General features: G+C 41.3%; 1 protein-coding gene across 2 annotated transcripts in view; it reads right to left on the bottom strand.

Annotated features, from left to right (window-relative positions):
* The window catches only part of RERG (RAS like estrogen regulated growth inhibitor), a 108,971-nt gene that overhangs the window by 17,266 nt on the left and 67,592 nt on the right, over positions 1-24,113 (bottom strand). For both annotated transcript variants that reach the window (XM_075159963.1, XM_075159954.1), the window contains exon 3: positions 1,461-1,517. In XM_075159963.1, the coding sequence (XP_075016064.1) occupies positions 1,461-1,517 (57 nt within the window). The remainder of the gene's footprint in view (positions 1-1,460; positions 1,518-24,113) is intronic.

Raw genomic sequence — 24,113 nt, forward strand, 5'->3', positions numbered from 1 at the left:
TGCAGGGGGCCTTCATAATGGGGCAAAAAATAATAAACTTTGCAGCTTGCTAATAACTTTGTGTGCTTAAACAAGGCAACAAGGATACTTTTGCATGCAGTGTCACTGTAAGAAATTAATGAACTTGGACTATACTGATACAAAACACTTTATATACTTCTGTTGTCAAGTTCTTAAAATGATGTATTAGTGATAGAGATGTGAAGTACTAATACTAATAATACTAATAGAACATTATACTGAACATCCCACTGTGCAGTACAAGGCAGGCGACATATAATTCACTGATTAATATATTGATATTAGCAGATAAAAGAATGTATTTGAGTTCAGGTTGTTCTGAGAATTATTTTCCCAGTATGAGATTTCTAATATCTGTCATTTCTTCATCTTAACAGATGAAAATACTTAGTACGATACTGGATACTTTGCTTTGTTGAAAGGGCTGCCTGGGTTTTGCAATAAAGTATATTAAACTTTCATCTTTCTTTCTGCTGTGCAAGTTTATGGCGTTCTCTATTTCTTTAGTGAGACCTCTTAGAGAAAGAACCTTAACAAAGAAATAGGTATTTAACTGTACGATCTCTATTTGAGCCTCCAAAGAAAGGTTAGGAAGGAGGTGGCAACAGATTGTAGGAGAAAAGGAAATTTCCCCGGCCCCTTAATTCACGTGCGAATCACATAGTCCTGAGGCATTGAAGATGCCTTCTAAGATGTTAATGCCTCATCTCAGACTTCTTGGCCTGGATTTTCTCTCGTGCAGAGCATTCAAATATATGCTAACTTAGGAAATACTAAGAAATAGGAGCTTGGCCCAAATTTTCAAGTGAGGCCTCTAATTCAGAGCAACTGTTTTGACAGGTTTTTTTGAGATATCTGTGCCAGCTTCTCAAAAGTGCCAGACCCAACACAGCTAAGTGGGAGCAGTGGAGGAGACGTGTCCCTTTTGATGACTGGTGTCCCCATCTGGTCACCCAAAAAGTGAGGTGCAATGTATGTTTGAAAGTGAGGGAAAAAACTTACTTAAGGGTAGGTAGACTGACTGTAAGTACCTACAATTTTTTTTTTCCCTTGAATTTTTGAGATCTGTATCCCAGCCATCTTATTCCCTAGCAGCTGATGTTTGGGTTATCCAAAAGCAGAAAACTGATCACACACTAAATAATTTTCAGAGTGAAATACTAATGCAATTGCTTTCAATGGCAAAATTCCCACTGACTTCTGTGTGGGCAGAAATGTCCCTCATATATTAATTCTGCTGTCGTTTGAGTGCATTATTGTTTCTCTATTCTGCCATCTTAGGTAATAATTTGTTCCAGCTTTAAATGACCATAGAGAAGCTTTTTACAGTAAATTTAAAGGTTGACTGAGGCTTGGAATTTTAACTCTATGACTTTCCATTACTTCAGCTGTGCTATTATATACAGCATACCATGTGTACAGAATAAAATGCAACCTACCTAGCGTCGGGTCATATTCCCAGATGAACCGTTTGGTCAGGAAGCGTACAACAAGAGCTGGAGGAACAAAAAGATTCCAGGTAAGATGCACAAACCATCAACTCATCTGTTTTTTAAAGCTTTCCCAGCAAACTCTTCTGTGTGAATGAGCATGTAGCAGCTCCCCTAAACTGTGAGCAGAATTCAGCGTTGCTTATTGCGGCAGTTGAGACCTTTTCTCTGTTTGCGGCTCACTTTACACTTTTGGAGGGGGGAAACAAAATGAAAAAAAATAAACCAACTCTTTACAGCATTAATCATTTACCAATGTAACAATGCAGGACAAAGAATACCAGGAGATTTCTGATGGTAGTTTCTAACTTTTTTCCACTTTTTTTTTTTTGTCACAATAGCTTCTACCAAGCCAAAACAACGCCATTTACAGTGCTATGAGCAGACGACCTTTGAAAAAAACACTATTTTGGGTGCTTTAGATTTCCAATAACCAGTGGAAAAAGGGTTGGCAGTTTTTGAACCAGGATGCTCTGAAGCTTCAAAACTAGGGGTGTTAAAAATAATTTCATTCTTGAAAACTTTCCCTTCAGATTTTAAACCTTGTAAGGTAAACATAATTGGCTAAATAGCTTCCTTCTGTATTTTGGCATGCCTTCCTTGCAACAATTTATCTTCCATGTTTTGCCTACTTGTCACTTGAAGCAATCAGCTATACTATTTTAAACCAATGGTCAACAAATGCTATTAATGAATTTGCAGAAGTAGAAATAAAGCTTTAGATTTTGGAGCACTGGTTCTCAGTTTCAGTTTATGGGCTAAGATCTTGCCACTTATGTTCTTATATTTAGTTTTTTCTATCCCTCCACCCTCTTTTAAAAACAAACTATGAAGGCTTTGTCAGGATATTGATTATGTTCTAATTTAAAACTAAGCAGTGCCTTGAATTTCTAGTGGTATAAATGAAGTGTTCACCACTGCCAACTATTTCCAAAATACAGCTAGAGATATCACTGCACTAGCTATGATTGCAGTGACTTCAGCTATAGGAAAAGTTTTCCTTGACCTACAGGATTGTTCCGTTCTTCTTTCAGTTGCAGACGGACAGTAAAAGGTGATAGCTAAACCCAGTTCTGATCCTTTTCAAAATTAAAGCCATGACAATGCCCCACATGCCAGATTTCTGTGCCCAAGAGTAGGACAAGGCAACAGTCTGCAGAATAAATATAACTAATTAAGCTTTGCTTAATCGGAACCTATTTTTTAAATAAAATCAGAACATTAGTTTTCAGGAAGATTTAACTATGCATCACACTTGGAGCGGTAATAAGAAGCTGATCCTAAGGAAATGAGATCACTACATAAGAAGTAATTTTAAATTGGTGTTAAGTTTCTATTTTCCTTAGGAAATCCTGTGTTGTTTGTTTTTTGTGGTTTTTTTTTTTAGCCTTTGCAGAAATGCTCTCCTTGGCCCTCAGAGCAAATGTGGCAAAAGTAACTTTTCAAGCTGTAGTCCTAACGTGGATGTCATTATAGTACAAGAAGATCTGTGTAGCTTATTTTCCATCTATGATGATGTCTGCATCAGGACTCTCTTACCCACATTTTACCTCAGCTGAAAGAGTTCAAACATCTTGATGTTTCAAAAGTTTGGCCATGACCCTTCTCTAATTGCTAGTAATTGGTTTTCTCATTGCTGGTCAAATACACAGCGTGTTCTTTTTGTTCTTTTTTTCTTTTTTTTCTTTTTCTATTTTGACTGGGGAAGTGATGCAGGGTAAAAGTTTTCCTGACGTGCTTTCAGAAGACTCCTTACCACCTTCCTTTTCAAGAACAGATTTTAGAAATGCTTTCTTCTTTCACGGCTGTACTCTGAAGGAGCAGCAGTGATGTGCTACCCATGTTGCAGTGCCTTACCCTGAGCCTGTACCTGGACCTGGAGTAGCTAATGGAGAGAGAGAAAAGGTGGAAGAGAGTGGGGGAACCTGTCCAACTATTTTCATATTTAAACATGGTCCGCTTATAGTTATGATAACCTTGTACTTGTAGATGGAAATTGCTGGAGAGGAGGGTTGAAGTGATGAAGGGGACTGGAAGAAAGTCTATCAAGCACTAATGTCTGAGACAGGTGACAGAGAGCAGCAGCTCTGAAGGAAAAGAGGGGGAAGAGCTGATTTTGGAGGTAGCCCAAATGAAGGAGGTGAGAAGGTGGCAGGTGATAAGAAGAAAAAGTAGAACTGGACTGGAGCTGCTGAGATGAGCCTGGGAGAAGAGAGGTACAGCCATGTACACGGGATGAAATGGTACAGGCGTTGAGTGCTACAGAGGTGAAGAATTAGAGATCACAGATGTAAGCTCTGGTGAGGAGGAAAAAAGTAGGTTGTATTCGTCTCCAACAGGGAGGCCTGTATGCAGAAATAACAAATAATCACACACGCAGGAGAGAGCTGAAGAAAAGAAAGGAAGGGTGGGAGGCGGCTAGCACGCAGAGGGCCAGATGGCAATTAGTCTCCCTCGCTGGCAGGTCTCAGCGGGGAGCACAGCAAGCCCAGCGAGTCGCTCACCAGGCACTGCCGGTAATAAAGTACTTGCATGAGGCTTGCTTGGGCCTGGTGAAGGGAAGAAAATGCCACCTCAGCACAACCCCAGGGAAGTGGGGAAGTGTCAGCTTCAGAGCCATGTGCTCTGTGCCAGTTTTGGGGGCACGCATGCTCGGGGCCGTGCAGAGCTGCTGTTCCTGCGGGGCTGGCTCTGCTCAGCCTCCTTGCTTCTGGCCTGGCCGATTCCCTCAAAATCCCCGTGCTGTCCTTCATGGCAACGGCCACAGCCCATCCTATGGAGCTTTTCACTTCCACACATTTTTACAAGGCTGAAGATTAGCAGCTGCATTTCACAGATGGGGAATGTGAGATGCTCTTGATTCAGCGTCTGTCCTGTTTATAACTACTGCAAACGATGTTGGATGGGAGGTGTCTTCACTTTTGCCTCATTAGGGGTGCTTAGCAGATGGGCTCCTGACATCCAGTTGAGTATCAAAACAACGTATGTGACTTCGCTACCTGATTTGACTGAAAATAGTCAAAGAGAGGAGAGGCAGGAAGGGCATCCAAGTGCTTGGGCTGTCAGTCTGGAGACCGGCGTGCTGGCTCACACCGCCTGCCCTAGCAATGATCCCCCCAGAGCAGGGGTATTCCTGTGGAGCCATTTTGTTTATGTTGAGCTCACGTACTGCCAGATTACATCACTTCTGTTTCAGTAAAATAACTTCTGCCCGCAGAAGAATCAGAAGTGAGGACATTAGGAATTCACTACACTTAGAGCCGTAGCACTCAGATTTCTGCCGCTGGCATGAATGACGCTTCGGGCAAAACAATGCAACTTCCCCGTGTCCTTAGCAATGCTGCATAGAAAGATTCGAGATGGGCATTACTTCCTTCTCACCTTAGCAAAAGTGTGTGCACCCTGTTTGACCTGTCAGCCTTATTTAGACATGCTTAACTCTAATATTAATAATGAGCCAAAAATAACCCAACAGACTAAAAAAAAAAATCCAAATGCTGGGTTTTGATTCAAAATAACATTGTTCAAAATAACAATGTCTGAAACACATTATTTTCTGATCAAATAATCTAATTAATTAAATCTAATCTAATAATCTAATTAATTAAGATAATTCCAATGTTCATATTAAAATGACCATTTCCAGTGCTTATTCTCAAAGAAGATGAAATGCATTTTGAAGCAGGCAAGATTCGGATCGATGCAGTATCTAATAGGAGTGAATTTCATGGTCCTCCACTGAGACTAGTCCAGGCTCTTCCCCAAACACTTACTGCTTGTGAAATACAAGAACTTGCAAGCTTAGAAGGAAAGAATCTCCAACAAACTGTAATTTGGATTCCCGCTGTGTTTTTCGGAGACATGATCATTACCTAAGGGAATTGATGTAATGTCCCAGCAAAGGAAGAATAGACTCATGTCTCTTCATGCCTTTCCTTACTCCCTCACTTCCAAGTCAGCTGTTTTGAACAGGGTTTAAATTAGGGGAGAACTTGGCCCAGGGCTTTCATTCACTCATGTTTAAACCTTCTGCCTTAGAAGTTATTCTTGGAGAAGAAACATGACTATCTGTCAAATACATTTGCAGTGTAACTCCACTGAAGACAATGAAGTTATATCAGGACTTAACTTGGCATATAAACTGAGATTATCAACCACATAATTAATCAATTTCTTTGGGACTTGTGTGGCCGAGTCCCTTACTCAGCTTTAAAAATCTCAGTCCCTATCTTTTGGAACATTTTTTTTTGTGGTGTTTTGCATCTTGCCTTAGATCTTTGTTTGGATTTAGTAACATATAAACGCTCTGGCTAAATTTATAATCTGCCTGAATACATATCTTTATGAACTTGTTATCGTTCCAGCTAATACAAGCTGGGCTTTTGGGGGAAGAATGGAAGCAGGGTTTTATTTGAAAAACATTCCCCCTCCCCAAAAGCTACAGAGTTCAAAGTTATTCTAAGAAAAATAACAGTTCTCCACAGTGAAATAACTGTACGATGACTCTCTTATGCCATGAGAATTTTCAGCTATAAAAATGGTCTGAAAGTAGTACCATTATTTAACTTATCAACAAGTCCATTCCTGGTGCCATGATGATGTGTCATCAGTAAACCATACTTGGCGGGAGACACCAAAGTGGTTAAAACCAGAGGTTATAATGATCAAAAGGCACTTTCACAAATGAAGTATTTCATTTTTTTAAAACATCTATTTTTGTTGGAGAGTTCATCCCCCATTCACCCTCTGAGAGGCCCCTCGTGTTGGAATTTCAGTCCCCTCGGAGCACGTGGCGAGCTCCAGCCTGCAGGATGGCGGTGCCACGGGATTCTGGCATGCAATGTGCTGCCTCCTTAAACAGCTCTGCATCCAGCCTTGGGAAGTAATGGTTTGTTTTAAAGGCACTACCTTGAGAATTTAATTTGCTCCTGAAAGTGCAGGTCGTTTGGGGGTGTCTGTGTGTGCGTGGGAAAGTATGAACTTATAATGCAGAGTCATTTTCTGATCCTGGTACGTCATGGATGTAAATATGCAGTCACTACTTCTGGCTCTGCATCCGTGGGCCTGGGTTTGACTCAGTTTTGACAGTATCTCTGGCAACTCAGTGATGCGGGGATATGAGTGGTGAGCGAAACATCAACAGGGGGATTTCTCTGCCTTCCCTCCTCTCTTAGTTTGTTCACTGTGGTCACTTCTGACGTTGACACCTAACGTGCTTGTAGTAAACTAGAAGGTAAATTTAATGAAGCAAAACGAGATTAGTGGGGGAAAGGAAAGGAAGAACTGTACCAAGTATAAAAATGGTCTGTTTTACACTGCCTTGCTGTCTCAAACACTGCATATTTTATGCATATTTTAATCACTGTCTTAAGCAGCAAACTGTTCAGAGAAATTACTGTGTATGCTTGTATGTTTTTTCTGTAACAACGCAGTGAGGTCCTCCACTGATTGACGATATAAATATAAAAAGTAGATATACTTTTGATATTTATATTTAATTGATATTTATGTATAAAAGTATATATACTTTTTAATACACCTATATATATTGTATAGCAGTGTATATATATAACAGTGTGTGTGTGTATATATATACATACTATGTAATAGTAAATACAGATAGGATTGAACACCTATGTGATGAAATGTGTTGCTCTTGCCTTTCAGGAGGTTATGTTGCTTAGCATAATGTAAACCTTTTTTCTTCAGTGGTAATGAAGGACTGTGCTACTGTGGAAGAGACAGAGACCGTAGTCCTACTAATCTGTGTTTTTTAGCAGTCTGCATCAGGATATTCATCCTTTGGCCTGACCAAATGTCAGTGTAATTAGTGTCATTTTTAAAATGGCTGTCACTTTTCAGTTTCTACTGCAAAGTTTTGGGGAGTATTTCTTTTGTTAGTGGCAATTTCAGTTTATCTCAGAGGTAACTGCATTTTACTGCTGTGGGAAGGACCTGATTGTAGGAACTTTTGAGTCAGAAGGGTCCGGAGAAAAGTAACTTGTTTCAAGGAGTCATCTGAAACTCTGGCAGTCCATAGTATGGTGTATTTACTAATTTCATCTCAACTGTCTTAATAGCAGACTGGAAGGAAGCAGATTATTTTGCAAGCACTTTTTAATTGCAAGGAATAAAGTCAACAATAACTTGTGCTTTTATCAGGGCATGCACATTAGTTTACTTCTGCCGCCACTGAAAAGGAACATAAAAATCATTGACTTCAGCGCAATGAAGCTAATGCTTGCAGGTGCTCATGAAACGGAAAGGTGAGCCGTCCGTTTCCTGACTTGCACAAGGGTCGTTGCTCGACCTGTGTTCACACTTATTTCCAGGGTGACTGTTTACCCCGTGCTCTGCTCCCCGCCTGTTTCTGCTCTCTGGCTCACCAAGCAGACCACGTGCGGGCTGCCCGGGGCGTAGGGGTGCTGCCTGCCTGCCTGTGCCCAGGCACGGGCGCTGGTGGGTGCTCCAGCTCTCCTGCAGCATCTAGGCCCAGTCCTGCTTTCGTAGGCTTGCAGCTTTCACACAAATTGAGTCCAATGTTAGGGAATTCTCAGTATCTCCCTTCCTGACAGAGATGTCTGGCCCCCAGGTTAGAGGCAAAATTTGCCACTACTCAGAGAGCGGGGAGAAAGCAATCTCGGCATAGGCGTGTTAGCGGAATGAAGGCCACTTTCCGTATTCAGTACTGAACACAGAAAACACAGGAGTCATTTGTCAAAATCTTTGACTATAACCACATCCTAATGTTAATAGCAGGAAGTGTTTCTTGTCTTGCTTCTGGCGTGGTAATTTCACAATAAAAGAACCTCTCCGTATATTCATCTGGAATAGTCTCTGTGAATTTCACAAAATACACAGTATAGTAGTCATTCATCCCATCGCCACTGAACTGGAGGATTTTTGTAGTAATGTTCTGCCCATTGCCTTCTGTGCTGGAGGCATTTTTTTACAACAGTTGCTGCATGTGGAATACAAGCAGAAGGCTTAATTTATATTACGTTATCCCATTCCATAATATATTATTCCTACGGATGGTTGTTTATTTCACAGGTCTCCTCTCATATAAAAGATAAATGATCAGACTGGTGTGTCTAATGGTTTTGATCATTTTAGGAACGCGGTGTGTAATATCCATACTCCTACCATTTCTCCTCTCTTGACTTCATTGTATAACTTGTTATGTGGCCCCTTTGTGAAGACTAAACTTTCTGCTGTGCTATTACTAACACATATGGCTTTCCAAAACATAGTCAATGGTAACACCTCCAGATGTTTGTGTATCTGAGACACAGTATATTTGTGATCGGGCTGTGGAGCAAGTCTTACAGATGAAATCACACAAATAACTGTTGCTTTTCTAGATGACTGACACAGGTAAGGTTTGAATTTGCATGCTGTTTTGAAAGAAACTGGGCAAAGCAAAGTAGAATAGGATTCTCAGTAAAAAGCTTTGACATAAACCCTGCCCCCCCATCTCAAAGTGATAAATAAAACAAGTTTGATTCATTTGAGAAAGAATTGAAAAAAGAAAGAAAATATTTCAGAAGAAAGAAGGGGTGGAAAGTTTTTTTCTTTAAAAATCCAGTACTTCATTAAGACAATGGCAAGATGACAAAATTTTGAGGGGGCTGTAGCTTTTTTGTTTTTTTTTTTCCTTGCATTTCTCCCAGTGTTGACTTCAGAAAACATCCCACTCTCTTCTTTTGGTCAAATTAGTTTGTCATCTTTAAAAAGGAAAAAGAAAAAATGGAAATAAAGGAGGGAAATCTATAATACTTTAGATGGCAGGATGATCTTCTGGTTATTGTCAAAGCATTTTTGTATGAATAAATTTTTGTTGGAAAATGCACTTCAAACTGAAAAGCCATTTTTTGGAAGGAAGCCAGTTTTTTAGATTTCTCTTTCAAAGGAAATGCCTGAACACCTCACCATTTGTTTTCAAAGAACCTGCAATTTAGGAAATGCAGATTTAAAACAAACAAACAAACAAACAAATCCAACCTCACCAGCCTCCATTTTGTTCTTTTATTCACTGTAGTGTTATTTTGTATTGCACTGGAGAAATGTGTGGGACTAAATTGTGGGGTTTTTTAACCAGATACCGTTACAGGGAGATGGCAAAGATGCACTTTCTTGGCTGTAGCATCCACCAGCTACTCAGCTTCAGCTGATCTGTATGTACTGAAAGGGCTCAAAGTTGATTTTGCTCTGCTGGTGCTGAGCCTGGCTAAGGGTGCAGGCAATGTGAGTTACTTGAGTGGTGCTCCTGAAAGGAAGGGCTGGACGGCCATTCTCAAGGGAGATGCCTTGAGCTGCTCCTAGGACAGTGTGGAGCTGCTGCCTCATCCCCTGCCAGTGCAGAGGGAGGAACATGCACGAGCACAGAAGGAAGCAGTGGCCAGTGCAGGAGTGGGGATTTTTGTTGGTGTTCTGTTTTTTTTATTTTTCATTTGTTTTGTTTTGGTTGTTGGTTTTGGTTGTGTTTTTTTTTTTTTTTAAGGCTCTCCTTCAGCTCTGGCTCTGGTCCCTGCTCTCTCTCACTTCCCATGCTCAGAAGGCAAGAGATGAATAGGAGGAACTGGAAGAAAGGGGAGAGAAGTGAAGTTGCCTTATTAGAGAAGGTCCGCATGTCGTGGGAGAGCCGTGGACCCCTTTCCCAGGGAGTAGGGGAGGGAGCATGGTATCATGCCCGAAGGAGATGAAGAAATTTTTCCAACAAAGTGAAAAGCCAGTTCTGTGTGAATCCTTGGTCGGGGTAGGGACTGGTCTACGAGGCCCAGCTGTTCTGTGAGAGCATCCTGGCTGCCAGCAGCAACCTGGCCATAAATCCTTACCCCTGCCTAAGGGGAAGGCTGCTGGTAAGGAGCTCAGCGAACCAATTTGCTTCATGCTGGGGTTAGTGCTTGATAGTTTTAGGGGCTGGCTGGTGTTTCACCATCCTACTAACTGCTGTTCTTGCCAGGAGCAAAAGACATTTTGTTTCACACGGTATGTCCTGGTCTGACAAACCCATTCTGGAAAGGTGCAACATACTCTCTTGCTGCTAGGCTGAAGACTTAGTGTAACTCTAAATGGTTAAAAATAGGGTTTTATCAGGCCCTGGTGAGTAAGCCTGAATGGGAGGGCAGTTAGCTTACTGTGAGCAAGGCCACTGGCATTATTAGTGGATTGCTGCCTGTATTTGTAACCTTCATGACGGCAAAAAGTACTTTTGCAAAGTGCCTTGCTGTGCTACTGTTTCACTAAGTCTGTAAAGATCAGCACAAATGGTAACTAGAAATGGCATGAAGTGTATCATCTTCTTCTCTCATTTGCCTCAGAAACCCAGTGACGTAAAGGGATGCGGAGCTCCCTATTTCATTTTGGTAGACAGCACTGGCTGTTTCTGCACGGTCAGAGTCTGAGCAGACTATCTATCACTCTCTTCTCCTCAGCCTGACTAATGATTTTCTCATCTTATTTTAAGTCCATGTATACTTTATCAGATGAGACTACAGCTCGCATCAAATGAAAAACAAGCTGTTCCCTGGCTTTTTCTATGATATGCTTCATTTCTTTTACATGCATACCCTGGCTTTCTGGGTTTGGCTCCATGGAAACGTCAGATAACCTGGAAAAACTTTACATTGCAATTACAATCCAGCTGGAGTAGGATATATGGGAAAATCTTGAATGATCATATGTCCTGTGCAATTTCCAGCTTTCTTTGAGAAAGGAGCTTAGGTGAACACTAGAAGTTCGTATCAGCCCTATTGAGTGATTTGTGGCTCATCGATCAATCAATGCATGCCTGTAAGGTGCTTGTGTCACAGGGAAATGAAGAATTAGGCAACAAAATAGACTGAAAACTGACTCATGGATTTTTCATGATCCTCTTTTTTATAAGCCTGATGACATAAGCTTTGATAAATGTTACATCTTTTTAATACAGTGCACCATATAATATTTATGGGAACCCATTCTTTTCAAATTGTGCTATTAGTTGATTTTGCATTGCAGCTCCTTGGCTACCTGGAATTTTAAAGACAGAAGATAAGGAATTGTTTTCTTTCTGACAGGCTCATTGCCAAGTACCTGAACAAGACACCTGGAGAAGTTCCCAGAAGCATGAATGGAGAAAGGCATGTGAGAACAGATATATCAGACAGTGACATAAACCACAATGGTTTTCAGGCTTGTGTCACCAGTTACTAGCAACATAGTGTATAATCTTCCAACTGCCTCTAGCATCTCATGGAAAGTGGTGGCAAATGTCCTGACGGCTGTTCTCATGCCTTTTTTTTTTTTTTCTTTCCCCTCCCTCCTTTTCTCCGTGTTGTTAAGACATCTGCTCCTGTTACTTGCTTGCCACCTGGAATCTTGAACTTTTGTTTGTATCAGCAATTTTTTTTTTTAGAGCAAACAGCTTTGCCATTACACATGAAGAACTAAGAGACAGAGCAGCAGGAGCAGAGAGGCAAAGGTATCATTTCCACAGTAGGGTTTGCAATACTAAAGAACGAGAAAAGTGAATGATAGAAAGGCTGTGATCAACAATTGAAGTAAAACATAAGTTAAATGCTATGGATCACATGCTTCTTTCCACGGTACAAAGAAGTATGTTGCAAAGTGGGGAAATGATTAGCTGAAAAAGAAAGCTCAGTCTGAATAAAGGTTTTCTAACATGCTGTAGAGATGCTCATTTCTAGAGGCAAAAATACGACCCTAAGAGAGATGGGACTGGTAGCCATCTAATGGTATCTAACAGCATCACCTGCAGCATCACCTCTTTTCTTTTGTGGAGCAGGCTGTAAGAGCAGGTGTGGGTGGAGAGCAACTTTTCATAAATCACTAGTGACCAAAGCCTGTTTAAATCTGAAGCCTAACTGGTGATCTGCCTGACCTCGCATCACTGCTCATCCCATACAACCCCTGTCAGTAGGAAGATTAATTCATCCCAGAACCTGGAAGTAATGATTTCCTATCAGAGCTATGACATGTTAGGATGGGCAAAGATAACCACTGCCAAGTGGTCCAGTCAGTATACTAGTGTGGTGTGCTTGGTTCCCAGTACTAGTGACAGCATTAAATGAATTTAAACTAATTCATTGTTTTGATAAACAACTATCATCTCCTATCTCTGGCTGCAACTACAGTTTTATGAGCACTCATTTGGTGCCTATAATAATGTAGGGGTTATTATTAGCCTCCTGCTTGGAATCTGGACACACAATCCTGGGAACTGTTCAGAGTAAACTTTAAAATTATGTGTGTGTGTGTGGCAGGGAGAAAGCATGATCTAAATTTAAATGGTAAACTTCTGCTTTCATTTTCAATGCTTAAGGGCATTCAGCTAATAAACATCACATGTCTTCAAACAAAATAAAAAACACAGTAGTAGTTAATGGATGCTGAAAACCTCTGACTTATCTCAAGCCTGAAACTTGGAGGATTAACATAACTTAGTTTATGATGTTCATCACAGCTGCCAGGAGACCTGGCCCTGCCTCCCCAGCGTGCAATAGCTACAGGGAGTGTTCTTCTGGTCTCAGCTAGCTATACTTAGTTAAAAGTCTATATTAAGAGGAAGCTCTGCTACATTTATTCATGCTGAATAATGAGTTCTATCCCAAAAATCTGAGGTGCTATCTGTGTGAGATTCTCTTGTCCACAGAAATTACACAGATAGCAAAGATAACAAGTCATATATTCAGGACTCTTCCAGTCATTATCTCATTCAGTGGTTTATCCAGTTCAAAGTGACCTTAGTGATGGGATTTTCTTCATTCCTTTTACATGAGGCTACAAACACCAAGTTCCTGTTTGTTCTAGGGGGACGTTAAAGTTTTACAAGTGTTTTGTGTCATTTTTCCCTGCTAGGATCCTCTGTTCCATCCTGAGGTATGGTAGGTACATGCCACTGCAGTGGATAACAGTGTGTCAGGTGCTCAGAGATCCTTCAGGACTAAGGAAGTTTGCAATTATGATGATATTAACTTCTGTTATTTTCTCAGGCCAGTGTGATAAACCTCTCATTGCTGAGTTTTTCTTTTAATGCTTTTTTTTTAAAGAATACTTCCTCTTTTTCACCCCATGATCTTTTTAGAGTGAGCAGAGAGAATATAAACAATTCCACTTTCTCTGCCAGCATTTGAATAAAGCAATACACATTTATTTTTCCTGTTACTGCCCTGCAGAGTGCCGTATACTGATTGCAGCAATCTGCGTTTGCTTAGCCATTCACAATGACATCATATGAGCTGTGAGGAAACGCAGCCCTGGGAATCTACAATTTGACAAGTAAGAAAACCTCCAATTGCTCATAATGAAGGCTGATGCAGTGGCTAGGGAGCCAGTCCGAGACGTGGTTTACATTCCTTGCTTCACCACGCTTTTTGTTTGGCTTTGCCCAGAATAATGGGTGATTACATTTTCAAAGCTATTAGCGTGCCTGGCAGGGCAGAGAGGTAGCCAGCCTGATGCCCAATAGCATTTAAATGGTGTGGGTCTCTAAGGATGCCTTTCTCCAGCGTTCTCCCATCTGTCTCTCCCCACCAAGTCTCTTCTTGTCACTCCCTAGCCCGTAGCTCTCCAAGTCCACCCACCCAGTCATGCTGATTCACATGTCTGTGGGGATGAGCTCTACGTGGAATTAATGGAATTGTCCTGATTCAAAAGATGCTCTTTCCCCAAGACTGTTTTTTTTTTTTTTGGTTAACCCTGATCATTCCACTGATCCTGAGAAAGGCACAGTGCCTCCGACAGCCAAAGTGGCCAAACTGAGAGCAGAAGGTGGTCTTGTGGGAAAGGTGGGGAATGCTTAAATAGGCTTTGCTGCTCGAGAAAACACACCCTACACTTGGTGATTGCACTTACACTAAGGCATTTCTAGAAACTTCTTTTGTGACTTCTTCTTTCAGCCCCCGAGCAGCTTTTGAAAAATTTGGTCTTTAGTTTCTCTGCACATTCCTCAGTTTCATCTGGAATCTGGGTGTAATGGTACTGCTGCCGGGATAAATGGATCATCACTGCAGATAGGCTGATGCTGACAAAGCAGAAGTGTTTCGGAAATATAAATGGTACTTTTTACTTGGATGCTGAAAGAATGCTTTCACAGATGTACCTTTAAGGAAAGCAATCATTTTATTTTATTGTTTGTTAGAAGCTGCATTTTCAATGAGCTGTGTACAGACAGCAAGAACATTCTATAACCGTCGGTTCCTTACTGCTTTTAAAAAAGGAGGCAAATTTAACTGGCATTTTTAACTTTCCTGATGCAGCCTGACATAGCCTCCCCAGGAGATGAAGATGAGTCTTGCGGTCTCACAAATGACTCTGCTGCAGGGTGGGATGAACTCTTCAGCTCCAGCTGAGTTCAGCCAAAGCTGAGAGTTTTGCTCACCTTTCCTACAGGAGCAAGTGATCTGATCCCCTCTTTATTGTTTTGGTTTCATATAGAAGAAAAGATATGGTCTTTAAGCTCCACTTACAGGTATTGTCCTGCCCTGGGGGCTTGCTGTTAAGATGGCAGAGCACCTGGGAGGGCTGTGGCACCTCCTGCTCATCCACCTGGGGCAGATGTGATGGAGCCCCGGTGACATGGAGCCCCAGGGGGGCAATAAAAGCCGCAGTGATCCTGCTGCTGGCCCCCAGAAGCATTACTCTGCCACGCTGCTGCTCCAGGCAGGCTTAGCTACTCCATCTGCTCTACCTGTTGCCCTGGAGGATGAGCAGTCAAGGCAGCAATTCCTGCTCTCCCCACTGCTATCGAGATCAGAGCTGGAGGAGGAATTTTGTTATTCCTCCCCATTCTCTGAATTCCTTCCCCTTCCATTCTTCAGGGTTTAGCCCCCCAAAAAAGCATGAGAAGTGGCAAGAAGAAATGAATAATTCACTACTCTAAAGGAATGAGCATGGCCTGGTTAGAAAAGGGGCATACGTTATACTCTCATTTTAATTAGATAAAAGTACAACATTTAAAGGTATGTCACTCATTGATACAGGAGATAAGAAGGCCAGGACTTCAGAGAAGCAGTAGGCTTATACCAACCTATTGTCAGATAAGCCACTGTGACAGAAAGCATTGGCTGGAAAAAAGAAAAACATTCCTGGAAATAAAGCTGACAATGAAAGGGCAGAAAATCACATGCCACTGAAATTATTCCTAGAGGAACACACATCAGGAGGCTATTTTCGATTGGGTTGTTAAACTGTTCAACAGCTGGGAAGCACCCTGCCGTTGCTCAATGTAGCTATATATTTCTGGGATGACTTTTGTACTGAATTCTTCCTTCCTTGAATGGAGCCTGAGGCACAACCCACTGAAGTCATCAACAGCTGTGCCTTTCCTTCCGTAGGTTGAAGCTCATGCCCCCCGGGGAATTGTTTAGGTGAGATAAGTAATGTTCTCAAATTGATACCAGCAGCAGCCCCACCCTTCCAAGAAAGAAGTTAAGACTGAAATCCCTCTGCCTGCAATAGCTGGAAACAAGGAGGCTTAGGCTAAATTCCTTAGGCAGAGTGGAGCGGTCTCCTAAAGAGAGAGCTTCTCATCTCTACAATGTCTTCTGGGTTCTTGTAAACATTTCACTAGTTCTTCAAGTGTTTCCTTTGCTATTCATGGCTCTGAAAAGCTTGCCTGCACCTGGAAAATCATCTTGCATGTAAATTAAAGTACAATTGCTGTGTCTCAACAGCTCTTATACGGATAGGCTTACTCCTGGTCTTTCTCTTACGAAACTTGGTTAAACTAAACCAACTTCAAAAATCATTGGGAAAATGATTGTTAGGCCAAATTCTGACTGTTTGGGCAGGGAACTCCCCAAAAACCGGCTGGCTACTTTTTCTCCCTATTCTTTAATTGCTTGCCTGGGCCTTCCACAACTGTCTAGATGGTGCTGGCAGGGAGCACTGCAGCCTCTCACCAGTTACTGCTGGGGGGATTAGGCACTTGCTGTGGAGTGTGTTGGCAGGGTTAGTCCCTTGGAAGTGTGTATTTGACAAGTGTCCAATTTTGGTCAAAGGCATCACTCCAAGTGCTTACCTGTCTTTTCATGCCATTCTCACTAAGCCAAAGGCCTCATCTATTTATTCCAGCAGATCTTTCTTCAAGCTACACTAATTACTAAAGAAAGCATGTAGCCTAACAGAGGAGGAAAACAACATCCATAAACACACAGCTAATGAAACATGGACAATAACTGCTAGGTAGGATTAGACTCAGCTGTTGCTTCATTACAGTCTTGCTCCACCAGACTTGAGCTAGCTTCCCGCTAGCCGCGACCAGAGTGCCTAACGAATGGCAGATGGACGCGCTGTAAACCACAACAGGCCACTAATGAATCCAAAGAGGTATCGCAGGGTTGTGTGCCAAAGGGGTCATGGTAAAAACGCTGGTTTAGTACAATCATAGGCAGGGGAGATAGGGTAGTTAAATTTATATAAGGGAAGTAGAGGAAGTATGCAGAGAAAAATGAGTATCATTACGACTATCATTGCCCTTGTCAGTAGAGATTTGACTGGAACTTGATGAAGATGTTGCCATTTTAGGCTATTGCCCCTCCAATGTTCTCCTCCCATTTTCTGAAAGAAAACCTGAAATACTTCAAATTTAGGTAAAATTTCATGGCAGGTTTCCTCATCCTTCTGCTTGATCACTCTACCTTTCTTTTCTCTCACTAGAAGGACCTCTTTCTTTTCTACCTTTTTTTTCCTCTCACTAGAAGGACCTTAAGACAAAAAAAATGTGATAACTTTTCTGCTAAGTATGGTTTGAACTAGTTCTTAGTAATAACATTCCCATATCCTGTCTTTCCCCTTGCTCATCCAAATACCATCGGCCACATTTCCCACCAGTCTTTAGATTCCAGCATCTGTGCGAGTCTTGATTCTCAAATATAGGCAAGTAAGTTGTGATCCACTCACACAGAGGACAAGTCTATGATTTAAGCCAAATTAAATTCACTTTAATTTCATTTGAAAAGATTATGTAGTAGATAGATAAACTTTCTTACGCTTCTCTCTAATAGGACTTGAATTGCAGCAAGTATGCAGTTTTTCCTCCTTTGATCAGGAAAAAAGCAAGTATCATAAAAAGGGCGTTAATGAGTAACTAGTCACTCCATAAGCTTGGTGCATGGCTGCACAGCTGATGGCCCATGGGTCTTTTCCACCTGGCAAAATGGTTTTTCCACTGCTCTATAAGATCATAAAGTATATTTGTCTCCAAAAGCCCAAGCTGAGCAAATTCCTATAATATCATTTGGTCTACGGTTGTCAAAATTTTGGATGACCCCAACTTAAAAGATTGGGAAATCTTTAAAAGGCATTTGAAAGATTTCCCAATCACTTCAGTGAGGTTAGATTTTTTTCAAAGGCCCAGATCCAACATCAGCCTCTGTTGAAAGTTCTCATTTACCATAAGCATAAATATATTTAAGCTCTTAAGATGCAAATAGGGACCTAATCAGATTTTCCAGAAGCACCAAGTTTCCTGGCACTTATTTGCAGCTCTAGGGACATACTTATGTTAAAAATTTTGGCCCTCAGTCCCTGTTTATAACTTGTAATTTCTGTCATTTCCATTATTTCCAAGAAGTACAACCCCTACTAGCTTTGCAAGTACTAATGCACCTATGCCAGTTTAGACTTTCATTATAGATTATATCAGCAATATATCTAATTATTCCTATAGCTTCTATTTTAAAATAATTGGAAGTCTTGTGCATTAATATGGAACTGGATGAACAATACTATGGTATATGGGACAGCACAGTAGAGATGAAAAACGACAGACATAAATCAGAAACAAGTACAAAAGTGTTAAGAGATTTTTGTTTCCTCAGCGGTAATCATGCTAACAATGTTTTTCTGCAAGTCAAAGAAGTATATTTTTCAGCTGCAAATTCTACCAGCAGTACTCAAATAGAGAAAGACAAGTAAGAGGGGCAATTCATATGCTTAACTGAGAAATCATTAGGAAGCTTCAAATGATTTTGGATTAGGTTCTTAAGCCTAAACAAACCAGTGCCCAAGCTCTTGCACCCATCTTAACAGACATGAAATGTATAGTTGCTCACTTGCACAATCAGCTAAACACAAGAAAACTTGGAGACTTAGGCTAAGATCTAAGATGTATCAGGGATCTATTTGCAACAGCTGGCTTTAGCCTCACAAGACTAATTTCTCCAAGATTTTTTTCTAGTTGATAGATTAGGCTCCTGCATTGGATTACAATCTGGAGGAGCCTGTCTCTGTCCCATGGTAAAGAGTTGCAGGGAGCTAATGCCTACGTTTAAGAATATGCTCCCTGCTTTTTCCCATTACATACATTCAGCTTTCAATAATGTTAAGGATATTTGGGTTCCTTGAGTATGCAGGGTCATTTTGGCATACTCTAGGAAGGTTAGGGACAGCCCAAGTCTCTCTGTGAGTAAACGGAGAGCCTGTGGTTCTTCCACAGTGAACTGCTAAGAAAACTCGGCTGCTTCTTGAGTAAGAGATGAGAGAAACAAGGGGTTAAAACAATCAGCACCAACCGACCAGGTTTGACTTATGTTTGTACTGCAGAGTGGGTAGGTTACCAGCCTAAATAAAAGCCGAATTCAGGCTTGACCCATTTGATCCAAGTAAAAAGTAATTTATCTTAAGTCTGAGGTTTTCTGTGTGTTAACAGAAAAGGGCTGCATGGAACCAGAGGCAATTCACTGTGAGCAGGATGAAGGGAGAGAAAGAAGCAAGAAATGTCAATAGATCCCCAGTGGAAAGGACAGCAAACACTGACACAGACAAATGCAGTCCACAATTCAAGCCAACTGACATACCAGAAAAAGCAAAAAAAGCCCAACAGAGTCGCAAGATTCACCTTTCTGCAGAATTTCTATTTGCCATTTAAGCCCATAACTAAAGTAGATGGGACAGGGCGAGAGTGACCATTTAGCACTGGCCTGAGGCTCTAGTGCCTGAGTCTTCACCTACACCAAAGAAACCCTGAGTGAGACTTGAGCAAATGACGACTCTGATGTTCAAGCGCACTCTTACATGCAGGGCTATTTCTGATATACAAGTGAAAGCAGAGCAGGGAGTCACTCGCACAGATAATGAAGGCAATCTCCTGGCCACACTGCCTTTCCTTCCACTCTAGCCATGCTTTATGCACTAGTTTTGATAAAGTGAGTTAGTATAGAGGTGTTCGGACCAGAGCATTGGCAGTGGAGGATCCCCATTTCTCTGGATACCTTCCCTTTCTTTTGCCAGCTGGATGACAGACTACTGCCACCAAATCAACACCAAAATGGCTATGCCACATAATTAGATGAAGCCCAGGGATTCTAGCACGCTTCACACGGTATCTCTGCTTTGCACTCAATCATAACAGCCTACTGAGCAGACCTGCTGCAGTTTAATTAGAGCGTCTGGATCCACCTCCTGTTCCTCTGTAATAACATTAGTCAGAAGTGAACTGTCTGGTTCCTGCCTCTCCTAGGCTAGCGTGAGCTGCTGATGTGGAGCTGGCCAGATTGGTTAATTGCACCCCTGACTTTTAAAGGTCAAGTCTTACAGAATCTAATAACATTCAGAAGATTTCCAAAACAAGGTAGATTGGAAAGAAGAGCCTGGATTCCTCCCATGAGATGCTGCCTATTGAGCTGTGGGACAAACCAACCACTGCTGCAGCATCCCCCAGCAGAGCAGCTGTCTGGCCCAGCCAGCAAGACCACAGCCAGACGGTAAAGGGCACCTTCAAGGGCAGCTTCCCCTCGGGTTTTGAGCAGCTGGCGTGGTGCAGGGTTGCACTAGCTCCTGGGGGTGTGCCCTTCAGGAGAGAGGACAGAGTAAGGGAAAAGTGTATCTGAAAGGAAGCTGTAAAAACAAGTCACTACTCAGCTGATTTGCCCTTATGTAAGGCACTGCATCATATCGTAGAAATTCTTCATCTTCGGCTTATCCTAATAGGAAAGCTGAATGGTTGCTCAAGCAATACCAGTTGAGGTAGAAAAACTCAGAAACCTGAAAACTGGCTTGAGAAGAATAAGATGTTTCAGTAAAGGATGCATGTCCCCAGTTTCATGCACGATCTAACTGTCCCAGTGAGGAAGGGAGTGGATCTGCTGAGGGGGACACCTAACCAAGATCTACAGTTTGTGTGGTTTATTCATCAAAGCTAATAACCTCTGTGTTTGAACAGCAAATTCTCTTCTGTTTTAACCTCCTTCATAGGAGAGAGCCCAGCAACTGCACTGTAAGCACCTCTCTCTTGGCAGAGGAGGGGAGGCGACTGAGAGCAATTGCTGCCCTTTTCCCCTCCCTGCCTTCCCTGGCAGGCTGGAAGCTCCCCTGGCAGGACGGAAGGGAGATCCTCAGCTGGCGCACTCCTCCTTTCCCCAAACAGATCCTTTTTCTCCTCCTGCAAACACCTGAATGAAAAGGCTCTAAGTCCTGAAAATCTCCAGTCCCACTCCCACCTGTTCCTAATTCAGCCTGCCTTGAGCCAGGTGGTCTTCACTGCAATAGCCACAGGAAGGGGGAAGTCTTGAGAGACACCAGAGGAGCTCTTGCTCTGCTGCTTCCAGAGGAAGAGGAGTCAATCTATTTAATTACAGCTGGGACTTCCACTTCTCCTCTTCTTGGCAGACAGCCTCCTTTAAAATTTTCCATTTACCAATCCACAACTGAGTTTATACAAGATGAGCAGATTTTTATTTGTCTTTCTATGGTTGACAATTTTCCAATGTTGTTTATCAAGTAAAAAGTTTGAACAATTCCTTTTATTTCTTCCTTGCGTTTCTTTATCCTTTTCCACCCCTTCTTATTGTGCTTTTAAGGGCTTTTTCCTTTGAATTCTAGCCTGATTTTTGTATGTGCTTATTTTCAACTGACTTCATGTGGATGATGTTCAACTGAACATGCAGTTTGGGTAAGGAGATGTTTACAAACTGGTATTAAAACACTCTGCTTGTTTGTACAAAACAGTAATTGAATAAACACTAGTTATTAGTTTACTTGCATATTTGCTGTACATTCTTTTACTTGGTTTCCTTGTTTGTTCTATAATTAATAGCATTTAGAATATTCTAAAAAAAAAAAAATTCTTGATGTGTCCTCTTTATAAAAATACATTTTTGCAAGAATAAGACTTAGGGAGTAGCTTTAGGTTTTCACAGTATTGCCTTCCTGATTATTCATATCCTTTAATTTTTCTGGTTACCTATTCACCCACTGAGCTCCTGTCCTTTTTTGTTGCTTATTCTCCTGTCTCCTCCACTATACCCATTTTGCCTAAAGCATGCCATAAAATTAATAAAAGAAAGCCTAGTATAGATGTATTTACGTTTCAGGTACGGAAACAGCTTTTATACTTAAGATTTTTGTTACATTCTTTCTACATTGATACGAACTTTCATTCACAAAACCCAAGCACATTGCTGTTCTTTACAATGATATAATGTTACAACTTTTGATTTGTTTGTAATTCAGTGCAGCTTCCAGATCACTTTTGGCATTACTTTTATTCAAATTTCTCACCTAGTGCGTGTATTACCTTCCTCCAGGTATTACCTTGACTTTATATGAGCTAAATTTTGGGTTCCTAAATCCTGTGTATGTATTTAATAGCCTTCAAAATATTTTGCCAGTCCTGCCAATTTATCGCTGATAAGCAACTGATGTTTCCTGTTTTCCAGTTAATGCTTCACAATTACACACTTGCATGTAGTTTCCATCCACGTGATGTTTTCAGCTATATAAGCAAGTTAATATAAATATTTGGTATTAGCTCTTACATAATTCTGTTTTCACCCACAGTTCTGCAAGATGACTTATTCACTAGAAGAACATATTTTACTGCTTTATGATAAACACAAGGTACACGGATATGGCATAACCTGCTGAGAAGCCACCGTGCAGTGTTGACGTAGAAAGAAACCTCCAGTTCTGGATTCCATCAGGTAACGCTACTATGTGACGTTTTCCTGTGTAGGCTGAAATTTTTCTGTAAAGTTAAGACTTTATTGCCTATATTTTTTTCATAAAATATAAAGTATATTACATTCACTAAGTATTATTCTATGAGGAAAAACAGCGCTCAGATTTACTTTGAATACCATCTTGATTTCATACAAATTAATCTGTTTGTTTGTTTTTTACTTGAAGCTTCTCTGTAAACTGAAATTGCTCAGTGCTTCTTTTGAAGTTTGAAATAGTTCAGTTAACTTACTTTTTCCATTACTTTTTCATGTGCTTCTGTTCTTGTTGGTTTTGAATGAGACCAAGAGAAAAATACTGAACTTTCCTCACAGAAGGTTCTCTTAAGATTCTGATATTACTTGTTGAACCAGAGATAGGTTGCAACAAAGCATCAATACGTTTCTGCACATGCAACCACAGTCCTGAGCTCTGCTGGCACCTACATGCCAGCACTAAATAATGTACAACGTGCGGGCTCCTGAAAAGCAGCTGCACTATGTAAACACAGTAATTTGACAAGCTTTCATAGCATTTGCAGAAGTTCAAAGCAAGCATTGACTAGATTAAATGTTCCTTCCATTTGCCATCAAATTACTCTCTTTTAGTATTAGCATTCACTTAAAGCAACAAACAATGCAAGGTGTATGACAGCAAGGGTACGCCAAAAATTCAGAGGGCAGGTAGGGGAAAAATAGTAGGTTCATAATTCTGTGCCTGCAATGATCTATCTAGAAGTTGCAAGTATTTTTTTCTATATTTTTACCTTACCTTAAAATTTACTTACATATCTCTTTCTGATATACATTTAGCAAAATTGGAGTCACATGCACTGTTTGTGCATATGGATAACATAGAATAGGAAGCACGTACAATTAAATGGACACTAAGTCCCAAACTGACTCTTGGTTCTTTAAGCTGTAAGTTGCAAAAGACACCACTCTAAGATGCCAGAGGAATTATGGATTTAATATGATTGCGGTCCAGGTGGCTGGACTACACGGGAAGGCTGAAGATCTTGCTAGAGCTTTATGCAACAGAGCTGAAAGAGCTCAGACAACAAGAGGGTTCCCATGTTGGGAAGCCGGGTTCCCTGGTTCATTCCTCATTGCTGACAATCCTAGTCTCATGAGCATCTTAATAATGTGTAGGATCTGAAAGACTCAAGTATAGAATCATACCAGATATTCAGAGGTAACTGGAGTAGTTTTCTTCCAAACTCTCTCTCAGTTACGAGTCCCAGAAGCGCACTGACACAATTTGGGAGCGCTCTGGGCGCCGCTCCATGCTCCAGTTGTCTACAAAGAGGTGACAAGGAGGGCGTGACCATTCTGGGTGCTTCCTTCCTGGGTTGTGAAAGCCCTGAAGAGAGCAGGTCAGAGGTCTCACTGGCTCTAAGCAGAGGGAAAATGGTCAGTGAACTGTGACCTGCCTGAACTACAATAAGCATTAGGGCAAACCCTCTGTGCAGACCAGAACAGCGTGGCTGAAGCTAAGAGACAAGTTTGAGCTTCATTTGAGGTTCAGTGAAATCAACAGAATTATGCTGATTTACACCAGCTGAAGATTTGGTCCAGTAGCACTGGCTTGACTTGAATGTAAAAAGAAAGGGTTGCCAAAAATAAAGATCTCCTACTGTTAATATTTTTTAACCAAACA

This window comes from Calonectris borealis, chromosome 1 (genome assembly GCF_964195595.1).
Source record: "Calonectris borealis chromosome 1, bCalBor7.hap1.2, whole genome shotgun sequence".
NCBI lineage: Eukaryota > Metazoa > Chordata > Aves > Procellariiformes > Procellariidae > Calonectris > Calonectris borealis.